Source organism: Muntiacus reevesi, chromosome 2, assembly GCF_963930625.1.
Source record: "Muntiacus reevesi chromosome 2, mMunRee1.1, whole genome shotgun sequence".
NCBI classification, from domain to species: domain Eukaryota; kingdom Metazoa; phylum Chordata; class Mammalia; order Artiodactyla; family Cervidae; genus Muntiacus; species Muntiacus reevesi.
This window is the reverse complement of record NC_089250.1, coordinates 38,938,521-38,959,184: the sequence shown is the minus strand read 5'-3', so window position 1 is coordinate 38,959,184 and position 20,664 is coordinate 38,938,521. Positions and strand designations below refer to the sequence as shown.

Here is a 20,664-nt window from a genome sequence, read left to right as displayed (position 1 = left end):
TTACTAATAATAGTAATTTTAAATATTTTGTCAAAAGCACACTTCTTCCAAGTGACAATTGAATTCTTTCATCGGTCGGTTGTTTTCAGACACTCATAGTGGCCTGGATCCGAGCAAACCTCTGTGTGTACATCTCTCGGGAGCTCTGGGATGACTTTCTCGGGGTGCTGTCTTCCCTCACGGACTGGGAGGAGCTGATCCACGAGTGGGCCAGCATCATGGACTCCTTGACGGCTGTGCTTGCCAGGACCGTGTACGGAGTTGAGATGACCAATCTACCTCTGGACAAGTTAAGTGAACAGAAGGAAAAGAAACAGCGAGGCAAAGGTATTCCATCTCTGGCTCCTCTGGTGACCCCAGGTGTCTGAGCTGTGTGTATGCACGCGTGCTAAGTCACTCTAGTCGTGTCTGACTCTTTCCGACCCTATGGACTGTAGCCCACCAGGCCCCTCTGTCCATGGGATTTTCTAGGCAAGAATACTGGAGTGGGTTGCCATGCCCTCCTCCAGGGGACCTTCCCGACCAAGGGATCGAACCTACGTCTCTATGTCTCCTGCATTGCCAGGCAGGTTCTTTACCGCTAGCACCACCTGGGAAGTCCAAGGCTGAGTAGGAGTGTGTATTAAACCCCAGACAGTCATTGCATGGAATTGCGTCAGCTGTACCAATGGTGTCTTTTTAACAGTGGCATTCAGTTGCATATCCGAGCTCTGTGTCCCCTTCCTAAGGATGATGGATGGAAGCAAGGGCTGTGGGGGAAGGAGGAGGGAAGAGGAGGACTGAGAGCTGTAGTGATAGCAGTGTGGGGGGGGGGGGGCACCGTCTCTGCCGTCACCCTCACAGGAGGCTGTGAAATCCATGCCACTCTCCCCACGTCACAGACCCAGACACTCAAGGACAGAGTCCATAGTGATCGGCTCGTTTGGGGGTCACACAGCTAAGAAGTGGTAAAGTTGGAAATTAAAGCCAGACAAGTCCCACTCAAGACACCCCAATATTTGTCATCTTTTCTGCTGCCTTTCTGGGGAAGGTGGAGTGCTTCCCATGGAGTGCTTCCCATGGAGTTGTTTAACTTTGTTCTGTTTCAAGGTGAGAACTGTTGTGAGACCTGGAGTCAGATCCAGCTGGGAACATCAGTGATGGTGTCTGTTGAGATGACACTTTGGAAGCCCATCCTCGTTACGTTTTTTAAGGCTGTGACACAGTCCTTGGATTAATTTCCTGTCCTCCAGCTTATTCTGTAACCATTTTGAGTCTGCTCATAGAAATACATGTAATGCAATAGATAAAATATGTAAGGATTCTGGGACAGAATAAACAGTGTTGGAGCCCCAGCAGGTGGATAAAATGCAAGGATGCAGATGAAGAGCCTCGGGGCTGCGTGGGGAGGCAGGGAGGGGGCAGATTTGACTCTGATCATCAACAGGGTAGCATCAGAGCATCACCGAGGGCAGAAGGTGTAAACAGCCTACCTGCCTGGCTTTTCCAGGTCCTAGGATCTGAGAGGAGTTTTTCCTTCAAAGACTCCCAAAGGGCACGTTACCTACCATGGTCAACTGCAACCTCCACAATGGTCTTAGCGTAGGTCGTGTCAGTTAGCTTTGCCATGTGACAAAGCACCCCAAAATGTAACGGCTTCAAATAACACTGTTTATTTAAATTATGATTTTATGGATTGGCAGTCAGGGTTGGCCTCCCTGGGATGGATCTGCTGGCCTCACAACTGCACCTGCCGTCAGCCGGGCTGTGACCTGCTCACAGCTCTGCTATCGGGCTGGCTAGCTGTCAACTGCAGTAGCGGAGGTGAAGGGGCCAAACACGCTTCCTCACCCCTGCAGGCTTGCTCAAGCTATTCACCTAATGGCTTAGGGTTCCAGGAGCAGCAGGAGGGCAAGCCCATTCTCAAGTGCATTTCAGATCTCTGCTTGGTCAGTGTTTGCTGCCAAAGTATGTAATGTGTTGAAGCTCAGAGTCAGTGGGGGAGAGGATGACAGAGGATGTGGGATACAGGAAGTGCGAACCAATTATAATGATTCGTTAGCCGCAGAGACATGTAATTAACATGACTGGTTCCTAGAGTGTCTCCACTGCCGTCTGTGAGTAGCTCCCGGGGCACCAATTAGTAAGAGCAAGTCAGTGAGAAACCAAAACTAGCTAGTTGAGGTCCAGGGCAATCCAGTGAAATTGTCCAATCCCAGTTTAGGTTTAGACTGTCTACTGCAGTGATGTCTTTACATACTTTAGGCAGAAGATCCTTTTTTTCCCTCCCTCACTGAAGCTATACAGAGCCCCTTCCTTAAAAAATAAACAAGAGTGGAGATGTGGGATGAAATCAGGGCAGGGAGCCCAGAGCCTGGGCCCTGGGCCACTGTAGTGACCTCTGTAGCAGCTCTGAGGGTCTCTGTGTAAACCCAGAGTCCAGGAGGGTCAGGATGCTTCCATCCAAGAACTTGATTTCCTAAGACTGTGGCTCTCAGCCCAGCAGAGTCTACCTGATGAGGATGCCTTTCAGGATGGAGGGAGTGGCTGAGACAAAGTAAGGATCTGCTCAAAACTCAGCACATTCCCCCACTCCTCAGATTCTTATAATCCTCCCTCCCTTGGAGCCCCCAGAATATTCTCTTCCCTCCCGCCATGTGAACAGAAATTCATAGGCTTGTCAGAGATGAGCTTGTCTTGGGAGGGTAAACAACTTCAAATAAAAAATGCTATTGATGGACAGATATAGAACAAATTTGGTTATTTACTTAATGACCATGACAAATATTTCTGATTTATTTATGTTGCTTTATTCCAAAAATGGATATAAATATTTACTGCAGAAATCCTTGCTGTCCAAGCAGTAGACTTGTGGAAACAAAGTACACTCTCAGAAGAACCTGGGTGTGCAAATGAGCCACAGGTGGCATCTGCCAGTCATGTGCCCAGAACTTTCTAAGTGTCTCTTTCTCTTTTCTTCTGTATCCATTTTGATCCCTGACCACTCACTTGAGATATTTGTCTAGTGCAGTATGAGAGGAGAAAAGAGAAGATGAATCCCATATCTTCAACATTTTACTGTTTCGGAGCTTCGCTTAAAATAGGATTTTTGTATTGTTTGTAGCATTTCATTGACTTTGCTCATTGACTGTAATTAGAGTTTATGGGCATACATTTCTCTCAGGGATTTGTGGAGAGGTTTGCGTCTACAGGACGGAATACTGTTCTAAAATCAGTGATCTCTCATTTTCTGGTTTATAGAAGCATTTTTTGGAGTGTCCCAGGAGCAGTGGTTGGAGAAGGAAATGGCAACCCACTCCAGTATTCTTGCCTGAAAAATTCCATGGACAGAGAAGCCTGGTGGGCTACAGTCCATGGGGTCGAAAAGAGTCGGACACGCCTGAGGGACTCACACACAGAGGGAGCAGTGGTGTAGTTCATTTGACACTGTTCTTACATTGAGAAAGATTTATTCATGTTTTTGTACACCGGAATGAGTGCTGTGAAGATAGGAGAATTTTCTTGAGACCATTGAAGGGGCTTGAAAATTACGTTGGCAACAGGAATTTTCAGTTGCCTGATGGATGACTCACCTCCTAAATTGCAGTGTAGGAAGTGGTACCCAGTCTGCTGCAGGAGAACCTGCTGATTCTGCATCATTCTGTGTAGGGGGTTTGCTGAGCGGCACAGGCTAGGGGAGGAATCATGAAGAAATCAGCCCCTGGATTGTGTTTCTCGTCTCATAGGCTGTGTTCCGGATGCTCAGAAAGGAAGCACTGTGGGGAGGTCCTTTTCTCTGAGCTGGCGGAGCCACCCCGACATGGCCGAGCCCATGCGATTCAGGAGCGCTACCACGTCCGGGGCGCCAGGGGTCGAGAAAGCCAGATACATTGTCCGCCAGAAGGCATCCGGTAAGCGCGAGTCCTGGTATTTCTCCATGGAATGGATGTATAGGAATTATAGGATTTTAATGGATTTATAAGAATTTTTTTTTACAGTTTTATAATAAATTCCACTCAGAACTTAAGTACGAGGCCTTTTACTGACTGAGATGTCGCTATATCTTTTCAGCTTTCTGTCTACTTTTCCAAATCATGGTTTTTACTATTTATTTCTAAATTCTGCATCATGATAAAGAACGAGATGAGAATATCGAGTGTGATGTTGGTGCAAAAGAGAGAAAATTGGCGTTTTGTTTGAACCTTGAGGAAGATGGATTCTTGGTAATCGCACAGCCGGCTATGTTATTGTTGTTTAGTATTCATCTTAAGAGAGTGTGGAAACAGTCCAGCGAAGAAAAGGAGACTAAAGCTTTAGTTTTCAGGACTGGAGGAAGACATCTGCATTTTCTGCTTCTTTGGAAAAGGGCACCTTACCTGTTTGTTTACACGTTGACCATACAGTCAGTTAGAATTAATAAGAACTTGAACGGAAACTCCCGTTAATTGCTCCATTGCTACACTTTATTCTTAAAAAGAGAACTCTTTAGTAACTAAGCTTGTATACAGTATGTAGTAAGAACAAATAAAGCTCCACCCCCCTCCAGTGACTCTGAGGCTATAACTTAAGTTTAACACAGATTCCTGTGTGGGACTTACGTGGCAGTCCAGTGGTTAAGACTTCGCCTTCCAGTGCAAGGGATGCAGGTTCAGTCCCTGGTCTGAAGATCCCACTTGCTTCACAGCCAAGAAAAACCAAAATATGAAGCAGAAGCAATATTGTAACAAATTCAGTAAAGGCTTTAAGAATGGTCCATACCAAAAACAAAACCAAAGTTAAGACAGATTTGTGTAGGTCTGCTTTTCACATCAATAATGCCATGCAATTGAAATTGTTATTCAGCATGTTGACTGCAATTTCCTCTGGTCATAAACCAAAGATTCATTGACACTCTGCATAGTTTCCAGTGCTCAGTCAAGGCTTACAACAGATGCCTTAGAATCCTGTTGTTTTTATGAAAATATATTACACATTAACCCTAACTGCCTCATTATTTTTCCAATAATATTTGTTGGTCATTATCCCTCATTTACTGCTTCCTTCATCCTCTCCCTGAGGAGAGACCCAGTTTCTGGAAACAGGCAGCTTTGGGGAAGGCTCACTCACCTATTTCCTTTCTCATCCGAACTCCTAAAGTCTCTTCTCTCTCTTCCCCCACTGGGTCCTCGAAAGGGATCAGAATAGGGGTTCGTGCCATGGTTGAGCCTCCCAGACTGCCTGTTGCCCCTCTCAACCCCTCAATTACAGAGGTGACTAAGGTGCTCATTCAAAGCACTTGTTAAAGCATGGGTTGCGCTCCCTTCTCCAGGGCGTCTTCCCAACCCAGGGGTTGAACCCAGGTCTCCCGCATTGCAGGCAGATTCTTTATTGTCTGAGCCACCAGGGAAGTCCAAGAACACTAGAGTGGGTAAGCCATTCCCTTCTCCAGGGACTGAACTGGGGTCTCCTGCCTTGCAGGTAGATTCTTTACCAGCTGAGCTTCCAGGGAAGCCCTCTCACATGTTAACATAGACAGCTGATTCTATGTTGCGTGTTCTATATGCCACTGTTTGGCCAAAGCACAGCCGTCGGAGAGATTGCACCTTCGTTTCTCAACAGGTATTCTAGACCAACGATACGATAGAGGTGCTGGTAGGTTTTAGGAAATCCTCTGTGCCTTTCTGTTTGGCAGTGTTCTCAATTGCCTGAGAAGTCATGCAAAAATAAGAACTTTCACGAAATCAAGTAAAGGTGCTTGTAGAGTATGTCACTTCAAAACCATAAACCTGACATTTGTAGCAGTCATTCAATCAAAAACACTTAGAACCCTAACCTTTAACAGATAGTGAAAATGAGAGCTATTGAGTTGGACAGATTTATTTTCTTCATGTATTGGGTTGGCCAAAAAGGTTGTTTGAATTTTCCATAGAATCTTACAGAAAAGCACAAATTAACTTTTTCACCAACTCAATGCTTTATACATATTGCAACCCACTCCAGTATTCTTGCCTGAAAAATCCCATGGACAGAGGAACCTGATGGGTTATATATCCCATAGGGTTGTAAAGAGTCAGATACGACTAAAGTGACTAAACAACAACAATGAATATATATGTATTTCCTATTTTATATTTTTAAAATTATGAAATATTATGACTTTTTTGTTGCCTGTGAAGACAATGATTTTTGAAGGTTTTTACTATATCATACTGTTTTATAAAAGTAATCTATCTAGACTACATATTAGAATTTTTACTCATTTCAATTTTTTTTTACATATCTTTAGTCTTCTGAGAAGGCCCAGAATAGTCTCATGGTAGATTTTGGTTGTGTAGAGTCCCCTTTTGAATGAGGGAACAGCAGCTCACGACATTAGGTTTTGCACTGTTAGCATGAAGATGTTTATTATAGAAGACCCATTTGAAAGTGACTTTTTTCCTAATCCCAGTAAGAGAATATTATAAGATTATTCTAATTTACACCACAGACTATACTTAGACTGAGAAAATGTCAGTGATAGTGGTGAGAGGGAAATATAAAATCAGCAATTGTGGGAGAAGGAAATGGCAACCCACTCCAGTATTCTTGCCTGGAAAAATCCATGGACAGAGGAGTCTGGCGGGCTGAAGTCCTTGGGATTACATGACTGAGCATGTGTGCACGAGGGTGGAGGGAAATGGGTTGGTAGCAATAAAGTGGTAGAACTAAAAAAAAAAAAAAAAAAATCAGCAATTGTGGAGTGAGGAAGTGATGATTAATTTAACAGAGAATTAACTTGTTTACTTGTTTGCACCTTAAAAGGACTGGCAAAAAAAAAAAAAAAAGGACTGGCAGGGAGAATCTTAGAGAATTAAAAAGTTGACCTTGTTTTCCTGAGTGTGAATGATGCTAAAACCTTACATGCCTAAAGTGAATGGTTAAAGCAGATTTCCACACAAAATAACATATATTTTATTATTTCTAAAATATCTAGTGATCAATTTTGGGAAAATGCACAATTATTTGACTTGTAAAAGGAAAACTTTTTAAATGAAGTGTCCCTGACATTGAGACATGGACACATCTTTCAGGAAATTTGAAGTCCAGTTAGTTTGATGTTTACAGGGAAGTTGTCTTCACCTAAATAGTGTCTAACATGTTTGTGATTATGCATTGCAGACAGTTCTCTAGAGCTGGGAATTCTGGTAGTCAGAGAGTGGGGAAGAGACAGGAAAAGTAAGAAGTTTGTTTCGCTTTTTGCAAAAGCATCACTACCATTTGTAGGTCTATTTCATTAATGTTAAATAAAATCATGTGAAAAGAATACAGTAAGTAAACCGTCCTAGTTTTGTTTTAAGGACTAAACTGGTTTTCCTGATGATGGTTTCATATGTATGAGGCCTATTCTCTCCTTATGTCCATTCGTTTCCTCAAATGATTTTGAGTAGCAATATATAGAAAAGCTAAGAACATCCTAAAGTTTGTAGTAAGAAATTATGGACTTAGTCAGCACAAAGTGTGATTTCAAAGGCTATGTTTCATGAAGACTTTTACTTTTTCCCCAAATGTCAGATCCTTGAATCTTCAAGTTGACTTTTATGTGTTCTTGAGCTTTTACGATATTTGATTTACTAAATGATTTGCTTTTAAATGCCGTCGTCTCTCAGTAAGCCTGATTATTTGTGAAACAGTTTTGATCTTAAGTTAGATTCTTCCCTCCCTCACCATGGTCTTTTTGTTTGGGTCCTTTTAGAAGAGAAAACTGGTTATAACGTCTGCCCAAGTAAACAGACGACCCAAACACAAATCTGATTCCCAGCAGAAAAAAAAAAGGAAAGGCTCAACACACAAGGCATTCCAAAAAGGAGATCGATCATTCGTGAATGGCCCGTTCTCCTCGCCATCAGCATGACGGAAAGCTGGCTGTATTTAGGGACTTATCATTAAATCCTGTGTGCTGTGCCAACTTCCTTTAAAGTCTGAAGTGACCTCCTCTGAATATTTAAAGCGAGCCCAGAAAAATAATAATAATAAGGAAAAGGAAGAAGCGAAAGATCTTGATGTTCTTCTGACGCTTGACTCTTTGTCTCTCCTGGAAGCTAAGCGAAGCCAGTCTATCAGCAACTGTGCCCACCTCTCTGAGGCTTTGCCCGCCACCAAAAGCGTCCCACTCCTCCTCCACACCGTGAGCGCGCTCTTCCCCGGTTTCTCTTACTCTTCTTGCTCCCACGGGCTGTCAGGTACTGTAACACTGTCTCTTCTGTCCTGCTGTGTCCCTGGGCTGCTCCCGCTTGCTCGCTCGCCCCTGGGTCTGCCTTCATTTGTTCATATCCCTGCCTCACGCATGTGTGCCCGCCATTGCACTTGGTGTTTATTTTCAAAGAATATCAATTGTTTCTAGGTGGTTAGACGCTCAGTAGCAATTACATAGTCAAGCAGAATCTCTGCATCTGGGCTTCGCATTCTGAGCTGAGAACCATACTTTTTTTCTTGGAATATAATTGCTTTATAATGTGTTAGTTTCTGCTGTGCAATGAAGTGAATCAGCTATGTATATACATATAGGCCTCCCTATTGGACTTCCTCCTGCTCCTCCCGACCCCTCTATGTTATCACAGAGCACCAGGCTGAGTTCCTTATTTTATATAGCAGGTTCCCACTGTCTGTTTTACACACAGTAGCATATACATGTCAATACTGCTCCCTCAATTCATCCCACCCTCCCCTTCTCCCACTGTGTCCACATGTCCAGAGAACCATAGTTTTTAAGAGGGGAAAACAGTGATGCCAGCCTTGTGTGCCTTGTATATGGAGCCTATAGAGTGGAAGGGAATCTTCATAAAATTCTACAATGATTCTGAGCCTGCCAATGTTAGTGTGTTTGCTGGGCCTCCCTCAGAATGAATGAACTGGAAAAGTTATGCAGGCTAGAGTTCCTTGGAGTGAATAAATCATATTCATGTATAAAATAATGATCAGTTTACACAGATTCATACTGATTATTGAGTATGAAAAATAACAATGAGTAGTAAAAACAATTTGAGTAAAAAAAAAAAATGGTGAAAATTGGTAATTTCCAAAAGAGTGTTATTCCAGGCCTTTAGCCAGTTAAAATTGAGTTCAGCTACGTATTGTTTATATACTTGCCCTTTCTGGTTAATTAAGATGTTGTTGCATCAAAAGTAATTATTAGCATGGATACCTCAGCAAAAGGATTTATAGTGAATAATTAGGTCTGTGTCTACTTGTTTCTCTGTAGATCCCAAAATGAATCTTCTTGCTGAAGAGGGAAATGTTTTCATGTCCTTTTGGTCTCAGAAAGATAGCATTATAGATTAGTATCTATTTACTATTGGAGATAGCTTAATTGTGGCTTTCAGTGGCAATAAATCATGTCATACTCTGGTTTAGCAAAGCAACATACCCCTGGTAAGTACATAAGATGTCATGTTACTTACTTCTAGAATATGATAGAAGAGTAAGAACTGCGTTTCTTAGAAAGCTCTTTTTGTCTGGTAAATACTGAAAGTGGAAAATAGTAAGAATGGTACATGAGAAGATGGCCACCAGTCAGTTAAATCACTGATAAACATTAACTGCTTCACAATTTGGTTAAAAAAAAAATACTCCTACCTGGAGATGATTAAAAAAGTATTTTAATTAGTTTTGCTTTCTTTTTGGCTGATATATGCCTATAAGGTGAAAAGTTTTCCTTTTTCACATCCCATTTTTTTCCCCACCCCATTTTGTTTAAGTTTTATTTTTTTAACTAGCTTGTCCAGAATATGTTTTCACAAATCTCTTCCTGTTAGTCGTCTCATTTTGGAGTTTTTTTCCTCATTCATTATTATATTTTGGTTGACTCAGGTTCTCATTTCCTGTATGTATGTACACAGTTCCAACAGAAATTGAATAAGATTTCAAGCAGGGATTCTCAACTGGGGATGGTTTGCCCCCCCCCCCCCCCCAAGAACATTTAGCAGTGTCTGGGAACATTTGTGGTCATCAAGCCAGGGTCCTGCTCCCTGCATCCAGGGAATGGATGCCGCTAACTGTCTTACAATGGACAAGGCTTCTGCTACTGCAGAGAGCCGTCTGACCCAAAATACCAGTGGCGCTGAGGTCTGAGAGATCTTGGTTTAGGGTGGAATGAAGCAGGCCGTGCTTGCTTTATGTTTCTCTGCCTTCACCCTCCTCCTCCTGGTTTTACGGCGAAAAGGACCCCCTAGCGGTACAGCGACTTTGAGGACGATCTGCTGATGTTTCATCTGAAAACCACCGTTTGCGAGCGCTTCCCTTCTCTGATGCCATGTCTTCTGCACTAGAGAAGTGATCCACAGTCCCGGATGACTTGTATTAAAGGCCTGGGCTCAGAACAGCGTGTATCAGTCCTCACTATGAGATTTCATGTCCCCCATGGGCTGGCCCACGAGAGGATTAAATGTGTGCTCCATTTTGAATTCTGGTGCTGGCCTGTCTTGCTGCCCTGTTGCTGAATACAGATGTAGTCGGCTAGACATACATCCGTGTGTGCATAATTCACAGACACTTTTTTTTTTGGCTGTGCTGGGTGTTCATTACTGTACTCAGGCTTTCTCTTGCAGCGAGCAGGGTCTACTCTTCGCTTGCAGTGTGGGGGCTTCTCTTTGGGGTGGCTTCCCTTGTTGTTCCTGTGTCCCCTGCATTGGCAGGCAGATTCCCAACCACTGGACCACCAGGGAAGTCCTACAGACACTTTTAAAGTTGCCCCTCTATACTGTAGATGACTATCGGCTAACTTTGTGTTCTTTAGGTTAACGTTTCTTGGTTTTGTTTCTTGTTCCACCAACGTGTGTTTTAATAATATAACCAATAGACTATTTCTTACCTTCATCCACTCTGTCTTATCCTGACCCCTTTGGGACGCCTTATTTAATCACACCAGAATTCTGGGATGGTCACGACTACCTGTATTCTGTTAATTCGTGTGAATGGCTGCATAAAAGAACACGTTGAGGGTGGAACTGGCAGCTTCAGAGACTTCCTTTTTTTTTTTCCCCTCTTCAGTGGAAACAGTTCTTTCCAGCTGTTTTGCACTTTTAACTGCTTTTATGTTCGGACATTTATCAATCTGTAGCACAGGCCATGCAGATGGTAGGTTTTATGTTTATTTGAAGTATATTATCATGGTGTAATTAGAGGGTCATGATCTTCTCTTGCTCCAAAGGAGGCTTAATGGGGCCTGATTGAAAGCCTCACTTTGCTGCCCCTGCGTCTGACTTTCCAGCTTCCAGGTAGCACCGGGTAGTCGGGACGTGCTTATGAACAGGGTCCCCAGCGTTCTTGTGGGACACATCAAGGTGTTGAATTGATTTATGTCTCTTGTGCTTTTTATAGGGTCAAGTTGGTTTGTGCCCAGTGTTTTAAAAATTAGGAAACTACATGATTAATTTTGCTTGTGCAACCTTGTATGAGGAGTAAACAGAACCCGAAATTTTGGTAATTGAAGAATGAGTCTCAGTCTGTTTAGTAAGATGGATTAAGGAAGCCTCAAATTAGAGAGTGAATGAAATGTCTTTGAAAAGTAGTCAGACGTCTGGGATAAATTGAAGTTTCTGAAGAGTTTGCAGACTTAATTTAATCACGCCAACTCTTCTTTCAGTGTGGAAAAATGAAATTAGTCCTTATTTGATCATTTTTCTAGTGCTTTGAATAAGCTTTATAAAGCAGTGATTTAGTAATGGCCATTGCGTAACGTATCCTCTCAAGAAGCCAAAAAGTTGGTGCTTTTAGAGTTTGGGTTACTAGGTTAGCCCTGCTTGAGAGAATGCGTCATCTGGTGATTCTGAGATAGAATTCAGTCCTTTGCAGTGATTTGAATGGTGTGATATTCAAAACAGACTGCATTAGACCTCCCAGCATTTGTAATGTCCTTTTTATGTAACTTAGACTGTCCTGTTTCTATTTTGCACATTAGATAATCATCTACCTTGATATTTGCATATCAGTGTTGTTGTTTAGTGACTAAGTCATGTCCAACTCTTTGCGATCCCATGGACTACAGCTCACCAGGCTTCCTTGTCCTTCACCATCTCTCAAAGTTTGCTCAAACTCATGTCCATTGAGTCAGTGATGCTATTTAACCATCTCATCCTCTGTGCCCTCTTCTCCTCCTGCCCTCAATCTTTCCCAGTATCAGGGTTTTTCCAGTGAGTCAGCTCTTCACATCAGGTGGCCAAAGTATTGGAGTTTCAGCTTTAGCATCAGTCCTCCCAGTGAGTATTCAGGGTTGATTTCCTTTAGGATGGACTGGTTTGATATCCTTGCAGTCCACGGGACTCTTGAGTCTTCTCCAACACCACAGTTCAAAACCATCAGTTCTTCAGTGCTCAGCCTACTTTATGGTCCAGCTCTCACATCCATACATGACTACTGGGAAAACCATAGCTTTGACTATATGGACTTTTATTGGCAAAGCGATGTTTCTACCTTTAAATATGCAGACTAGGTTTGTCATAGCTTTTCTTCTAAGGAGCAAGCATCTTTTAATTTCATGGCTGCAGTCACCATCCACAGTGATTTTGGAGCCCAAGATAATACAATCTGCCATTGTTTCCATTTTTTCTTCTACTTGCCATGAAGTGATGGGATCTGACGCCATGATCTTCGTTTTATGAATGTTGAGTTTCAGTAGTAGTGTTAATGTTAGTCACTCAATCATGTCTGATACTTTGTGACCCCATGGTATCAATGTTAAATGGTTTTAATTTGTTAGAAAAGAGCAGTAGCTACATCTGACCTCGGAGAAGAGGGACAGCCTTAACCAGAAAAAAAAAAAAAAAGCCAGCAGGGGGAGCTCAAGAACTGTTTTAAAAAGAAAGGAAAAAAGTACCAAGAAAATGTTTCTGGTAGTCATTTGTTCATCTGTACAGAAAAAACATTGAGTATAGGACTTAGAACAAAGCATGAGAAAAGGCCCGATAATGTACAGTTCCAAATAGGGAAATTGGGTGTAACTTGTGGGATAAAGAGAATTTGCATGCTTTTTTTTCCTTCACCCTCTTTAACGTGACAGCCGAGACCAGGAGTAGCTCAGGGCACCTGCCCCACAGCCTGGCAGTTCCTGGGACTGGGATTCACCCCCCACCCTCCCCCTCTTCACGGGCCTCCTATCCCACCTCTTCCCATGGTTTCTGCAGGCTTGGACTTCCTCCACCTGAGAAGGCCCGATCAGCCTTTTTACAAAAGCAGAGCCTTAAAGCCACATCAGGCCAGCCTGTTGGGAAGGCAGAGCAGGTGGCCCTGCAGGCTCTTTATCCGTCTGTTGTCTGAGGACTGGTGGGGACCCTCGTGTTTGGAAGCTGTGGTCCCACGGCTGGGCTTCATCCCACCAGATGGCGATGTTCTGTATCCTGAAAAAGATGCTGCCAGCGTTGACCCAGCTCTTATTTGTTTCTGCTCAGAGCCCAGAAACTAGCATCTACCAGCTCTTGGCATCACGTTTAAGGGAATAAAGCCCACTCTTCCCACTGTCCATAAAGACCAGCCGGTGCCAGTTGTTTCTGATATAAGCAGGAAGCTCTTGGGCTCCCTCTGCTGACAATGGATTTACAAGTAGGTTTGTTAACAAATAGAAGCCCGTCTCAGAAGGATGTCAGTGTCCTGCATAATTAGAATGAACGATGAAAGAAGACAGTGGGAAGGACGGTGGGTGGTGTCATCTGGCTTCCTCTGCCTGATGCTGAGGAGTCTGGGAGCAGAGCTGTAGGGGGCCTGGTCTGCCCTCTGGGATGCTGGATGGAGCATGGTGTTTATGGATGTCCCCTGTTTCTTGTGGGGAAGTGAATAGCTCTTGACTCTTTAGGAGCAGATAAGGGCAGACAAGGCTGTGGGAGATCTGTCTGCTCTTGCTGCCCTGCCTTCCTTTGCTTGTTCCCTGAGTCTAGCTTCTCAACAGCATCTGTATTTAGATCATGGCCCTGCTTCCCTGGTAGCTTAGATGGTAAAGAATCTGCTTGCAATGCAGGAGACCTGGGTTTAATCCCTGGGTTGGAAAGATTCCCTGAAGAAGGGAATGGCAAGCCACTCTAGTTTTCTTGCCTGGAGAATTTCACAGACAGACCATGGGATCGAAAAGTGACGGAGTGACTCACACTTTTACTTTCACACCTGGACGTTGGATCATAAGTGAAGGATCACACACATTTCATAGTTTTGAGGTCTGGGAACTTGTATCCATGTACTTAAAAATAGAATTTTTGTGTGGATAGTAAAAATAAAGCGACAGCCCTTCAGTGAAATCCTCTGTTATTTTTAGAATCTTCCTACATAGAGCTTCTTGCTTGGGGTGAACCAGCCCTTTGCCTTGTGGCTCTGGTTGAAGGTAACACAGAGGAGGACACCTTGGCCACATTTCAGGGGATGAATCAGGTGACATGTCCAGGGAGGACAGTATAGGCTGAGTTTTGATCAGTCCCTTCTTAGAAGGACTGATTGTTGTTGTTGTTGAGTTGTTCAGTCATGTCCGACTCTGCAACCCTGTGGACTGCAGCACACCAGGCTTCCCTTCCCTGTCCTTCACCATTTCCCAAAGTTTGTTCAGACTCATGTCCACTGAGTCACCATCTCATCCCCTGTCATCCTCTTCTCCTCCTGCCCTCAATCTTTCCCAGCGTCAGGGTCTTTAACAATGAGTCTTCTCTTCACATCAGGTGGAAGTATTGGAGCTTCAACATCAGTCCTTTCAAAGAACAGTCAGGGTTGATTTCTTTAGGATTGACTGGTTTGATCTCCTTGCCTTCCAAGAGACTCTCAAGAGTCTTCTCTGACACCACAGTTCAAAAGCATGAATTCTTTGACTCTCAGCCTTCTTTATGGTCCAACTCAGATCTGTCCATGACTACTGGAAAACCATAGCTTTGACTAGATAGACCTTTGTTGGCAAAGTGATGTCTTTGCTGTCTGGGTTTGTCATAGTTTGTCAGAAGGACTGAAACTATGACTAATGAAAATTTGGAGAAAACATGATTTTAGGGTTATGGATGTAGAGTTCCGAGGCTGCACGAAGGAGGGTGAAGTCTGGAGGTGAGGCAACGGTGGGGTCACAGGCAAGAGCACGCGGCAAGTGCTCCAGGAGGGGAGCCTGGCCAGCATGGTGGGGGTGGAGGTCAACCTAGGGTCGGGGGGAGCAGCAGGAGGGAGGGAGCGGCAGGGTCAGGTGGGCTGGGCCTGCTTAGCCTGAAGAGCGCAAGGACTCCTAGTGGGGGTCAAGCCTCTGGGGTGACATCAATGGGCCCTTGTTCACCGTGAGGAGCGTGAGCTTGGGCAGACAGTGATGGGGGCCTCGGGCGTCCACAGAGGGGGTGGTGCCGTCAGATCTGGGTTGTAGGGGGGCCTTCCTGAGGACATGGGGAGGAGGGCAGGGAGGAGACCGATAAGGATAAAGCCGGAGGTCAGGGATGGTGTCACCTTGGAGCCTCCATGCTGCAGACAGGAGGTGGGGTGACCCTTCCAGCGCCTTGTGTTGTCTTGGGAGATTAAAATGAACCATGACATTCAGAAATGAGCTAGCAGGGACTTCTCTTCTCTAGGGGAACATGGTTTATCTTGATCCTAGCTGGGATCACCCAGTGGTCAGTACTCAGCTGTGGTTTTCTATTTTATGATGTACATTTATCGATTCTCCAAAAATACCAGTGGATCATTTTTGTACTTAAGTGATAAATTCATGCTTGCATTTGGTGATATGTCATTAAATAATTGCAATATTTTGCATTGGACAATTGAACATTCATCTGTGAAAAGGAATGATAAAGTTGAAATTCCCGCTTCCTTTCATCTTCCTTCCAGGTGTGGTGTGTGTGTGTGAGTGCGTGTGTGTGTGTGTGTGTGTGATATTCTGCTCTCTCAAGTGTAAATGCCCTGTCCCTGCATCTTCTGGCTCCCCCTCCCCTGGGCATGCCTGTCCCTGAAGCTCCTATGACTTACAGTTGTCAACCATTCTGCTTGTGCTTGCTCTGTTTTTTTTTTCTTTCTTCTTCTTCACTTTGAATTAAGACACCTTGTAGAACTTAGAAGGCAAATGTACCCTTGGAGTGAAATAGAACTTCTAACAAACAGAGAAGACTTTATGATGTGAAAACTGCTAATCCTACTGCATAATTTTTGTGGGGAAGAAGTATCTAGAGTCAGTGAAGTAGTGAAATTATTTTAAAATGTTTTGATATCCATCCCTGTGTGTTCTGTGTTAATGCCCACAGAAGTGGAAGAATACCTGCAGCCAGAAAATGCATCTGCCACCGAATCTGGGCCCCTGGGGCAGCAGCCGATGGTTCGGAGCGGCAGCAGCCCTGAGGTCACCGAGCCGCTGTGTCCCGAGGCCCCCCCAGGTATCAGCATCTTACTCACGCGAGACCCTAGCTTCTGGCCGGGGAGAGGCTGTGTGTCGTGGGGCTTTCTGCTTTAATCCTAGTTCTATTTATTTCAAGGGAATTTACTCTAGAGTTTGATTGCAAGGATGTGATTTCTTGAATCACATGAAATATTTTCACTACTTATTTTTATCTAATTATCTGAATTGTGTGTGTGTGTGTCCTTTTTTCAAGTGTAGCATGTTTAAGGACGAAAAAGAAATCCAGAGTGGCTGGAGGAGGTGGGAGGCAGAGGATGTTCACCCCAGGTGATGAGGGCAGCAGGTTAGGGCAGAGGCCAGGAGGAGAGGGGTCTCGGGGTGAGGGATGAGAGCTGGATAGCTGACCAGACCTGTGAAGTTTATTAGCAGCATGCAGATCTGCTGAGGTTGAAAAATGATAACTTGTATTATTAACGTTATGGGCTTCCCTGGTGGCTCAGCGGTAAAGAATCTGCCTGCAGTGCAGGAGACCCAGGTTCAATCCCTGGGTCAGGAAGATCCCCTGGAGGAGGAGATGGCGACCCACTCCAGTATTCTTGCCTGGGAAATCCCATGGACAGAGGAGTCAAAAGGGCTACAGTCCATAGGGTTGCAGAGTTGGAGACAGCTGAGCGACTGAGCACGCACGCACACCCATTAGCATTAATCCACACTGTTTCTCCAGCAGCTTTCAGCAGCAACTGGGGTGAAAGGTGAGGAGGCAGGTGGTTAGACCCTGTGAACATTGACTAATGTGTTTTGCAGTGAAAATGCATGTTAAGTGTGTCTGGTGACAGTGAACATATGAACTTAGTTTCATGAGTCAGGGAAGCAATCAGCCAAGCCATCCTATAGTCCTCAGTGTCAGGGTCATGCCATCCTCATCAAATGAGCAGGCTATAGCCCTTCATAGAAATTCTTTCGAAAGAAAAATAATAAATACACAATAAAAACAATTTGAGAAATCTGTTACCTGGAAGGTTTTCTGTTCTCCAGAAGTCTTTGTGTAGGATTGTTATGATCTTTTTCCCTTAAATATTTGGTGGAATCCATCAGTTGCCTGGAGTTTTCTTGTCAGAAGATTTTAAAGTACTATTCAGATTTTTAAATCATTCTAAGACTTCGTATTTTCCTTTTCTTGTTTTAATTTGCATAAGTTTTGTGTTTTTTTCCCTAGGAATTTGTTCATTTATTTTTTAAAGAAGATTTATTGGCCCCAGACTATGCATAGAATATGATCTTTTTAATTCACGGTGGCAGGCTCGGTAGAGATATCCCATTTTCTATTATGGACACTGGTTGTCAGTTACTTCTCTCGCCAGCAATGCTGAGCCACCTCATGCTCCCTTCCCTGTCCTCTTCCTCCCTTCCCCGGCCTGGCTGACTGGGGCAGCTCTTGTCTGAGACCCCTTCTCCAAGGCCCCCGGACAGGTCTTGTGGCTCCCCCGCCCCTCACCATGTGTAACATTAACACTCGGCGGTGAAGTTCTCTGTGCATCGGAGACCAGGTCTGTGGAGCAGTCGTGACCCATAGGCTACTCACGTGCTGGGTCCTGCACTCTTGTTTTTACATGTCTTAGAATATCTAATTATCTAAATTTAACCATTGCCTATGTATAAAAATCTTCTTCCAGTTTTACCGTCTGAAATATTTCTGTTGTTGATTTCCCCCCTCCCTGCCCCCAAATCTCTAGGCCAAAAGCTAGAAAATGCAGAGAATGTGAGTTCTTCAGAGCCCAGGCCTGCTCAGGAGAGCAAAGGACATGAGAAGAAAGAGCATGAAGGAATAACAGTAAGATCTTTTCAGAGTACATCCATGTGTCATTAAAAATAAACCTACAGATCACTGGCACAATATGCACATTTACTAGTGGCCGTGACACTATCTTTTAAAATTTTTTTCCGCTTAGATGTGTTTTAAGGCCAGGTGATCTTGAGACGTTTGAAAGACTTGCTCACTTTCTATGTAAAATTATAGTCACATTACAAAAATAGAGCACAGTAAGCGTGAAAACAGAATTTCCCACCTGGTCTGTATGTGCACTTTCTCTCTTTAAGGACACCCTTACCTGTCAGGCAGACGCTCAGACTCCCTATTCCTGGTATCACTTTAGGTTGTAGCCTTCACCTGATGCAAGTTCACAGATAAATGAGATGTTGCAACGATCTGTTATGGTTTCTTTCTTTTTTAAAAAATGTAAAATGGCATTTATCGGTTTCTTAAAACACAAATAAAAAGTTTAAAGAAGAAAATTAAAAAGTAGCCGTAACTCATTCATGCAGATAATTCCTATTTATTCTTTAAAAAAAAGATGTAGTATCTATGAATAGAACACCCAGACATCCCAGAAAAGTACAAAATACACACAGAAAGTCACTCCCTACTCTTCCCTGCCTGGAAGATATGAGTGTTAAATTTCCTCGGTCTTCATTTTTTTTAACGGGCATATACCAGCTTTATACGTACGTTCCATTTACATGTATATTCTGTGTGTGTATTTCAACAGTCAGATAAACACCCAGAGACCCACCCCCAGTGTTAGAAACCAGAGCACCTTCAGTGCTGTTGCCGTGCCTCGTGGGCGTCGTCTCCGTCCCGCAGAGAACGGCTCTCTGCTTGCTCTGTCAGTCGTGTCTTTGCTTTCCCTTTGTAGTTTTGCTTGAGATGTATGTACCTCTAAACAATGTACCCTTTACTTTCCCTCATTTTTAAACTTTATAAAGGTGGTATTATTGCTTTGTTCACTCATTACCATGTATTTACCATGTCTACCATGTAGGCACGTTGCCCTAGTTCATTGCTTTCTCTGCTGTTTGATATTCCACCATGAATAGAACACAGTTCACTTTTCCATTCTCTTGTTGACATTTAGCTTGTCCCCCTCCCCCCCTTTTTCTTTAAATGAGAAATGAAGCTGTGCACATTCTTGTTGTGTTTCAAGATCTACGTGTAAGATCTTCTCAACAGTGTTGTCTTAGAGTGGAACTGATGAATCACAGGGGAACAGGGTGCTCTTTTTCATAAGAGAATGTGTCTTTCTCCAGAGTGGTTGTACCACTTCTGTTTTGGCCAGCAGTGTGTAAAAAGTTTCTGTTCATCCACATTCCTGCCAACACTTACTACTGTCAGATTTAAAATCTTGGGAGTCAAGTGGGTGAAAATGGGATCTCATTTTGTTTTGCATTTCTCAAGTTGCCGATAAAGTCTTTCCTTATGTTGATTGGCTATATGTGTTTCATCTGTGGGGTGCCTACTGATGTCTTTTCCATTTTCCTGTTGATTTGTCTTTTTTACTTGTACTAATTCTTTATGTAGTCTGAATACAGATCCTATATTGGTTATGTTTCTGATGAATTTCTTCTTCCAATGTGTGGCTTTTATTTTCACATTCTCTATGTTGTCTTTTGATGAACAGAAGCTCTTAATTTTGATATTTTTGATTATCATTGTTATTACATTTTATGAAAATTTTAAAAAGTTCATTTATGTATTTGCTTTTGGCTGTGCTGGATCTTTGTTGTTGTATAGGCTTTTGTCTAGTTATGGTCGGGGTGGGGGCTACTCTGTAATTGCAGTACATAGGCTTCTCACTGCACTGGCTTCTCTTACTCCAGAGAACCGGTTCTAGGGCACATGGACCTCAGTAGTTGTGGTCCGCAGCATGTTGGATCTTCCGGGTTCAGGGGTCCAATCCATTTCTCCTGCATTAGCAGGCAGATTCTTCACCACTGAGCCACCAGAGAGGCCCTGAAAAATTTAAAACACCAACTTGAAAGGGATAAGAATATTTGCCTTATGTTTATAAGTATTTCAGTTTTGCTCTATACATTTAAGTCTTTCATCTGCCTGGAGCTGATGTTTATGGGATCCAGTTTTATTTTTTTCCCCACATGGATAGCCACTTATCCTGGGTCCCCTATACTGAATTCGTTTTCCTTTATTGATCTGAAAATGCTACCTATCTCTCATAGATACTGCATCCCAGATGTGTGAGGCTTTGTTTTGGTGCTTCTTGAGTCATTGGTTGCTTTGTCTCTCTGTCTTAATACTGTAGTTCCCCTACTTCCTCCTCACCCCCATCTAATGGAAGCTATTTTTTCTGCTATCTTCTGTCTTTTGTTGTTGCTGTTGAGAGGTCTTCGGTCCATCCTGTTTGTTGTTCCTCACTGTTCTTCATCCTTGTCCTCCAGTTTCGCTACAGTATATTTAGGCGCATTTTCTCTTGGTCTGTACAATTTGTCCTATTTTGGATATTCTATATGTGCCAGGCATCTGTGAATCATTGTTCTTCCATCGCTTCTGGAAAATTCTTGGTAATCAGTTCTTCAAATATTGCCTGTTCTTTGTTCTCTCTCCT

General features: G+C 43.4%; 1 protein-coding gene across 2 annotated transcripts in view; it reads left to right on the top strand.

Moving 5' to 3' along the window:
- RALGAPA2 (Ral GTPase activating protein catalytic subunit alpha 2) overlaps positions 1-20,664 on the top strand; it is a 270,511-nt gene that overhangs the window by 88,591 nt on the left and 161,256 nt on the right. For both annotated transcript variants that reach the window (XM_065921331.1, XM_065921330.1), the window contains exons 15-18: positions 90-327; positions 3,726-3,890; positions 16,176-16,304; positions 18,001-18,098. In XM_065921331.1, the coding sequence (XP_065777403.1) occupies positions 90-327; positions 3,726-3,890; positions 16,176-16,304; positions 18,001-18,098 (630 nt within the window). The remainder of the gene's footprint in view (positions 1-89; positions 328-3,725; positions 3,891-16,175; positions 16,305-18,000; positions 18,099-20,664) is intronic.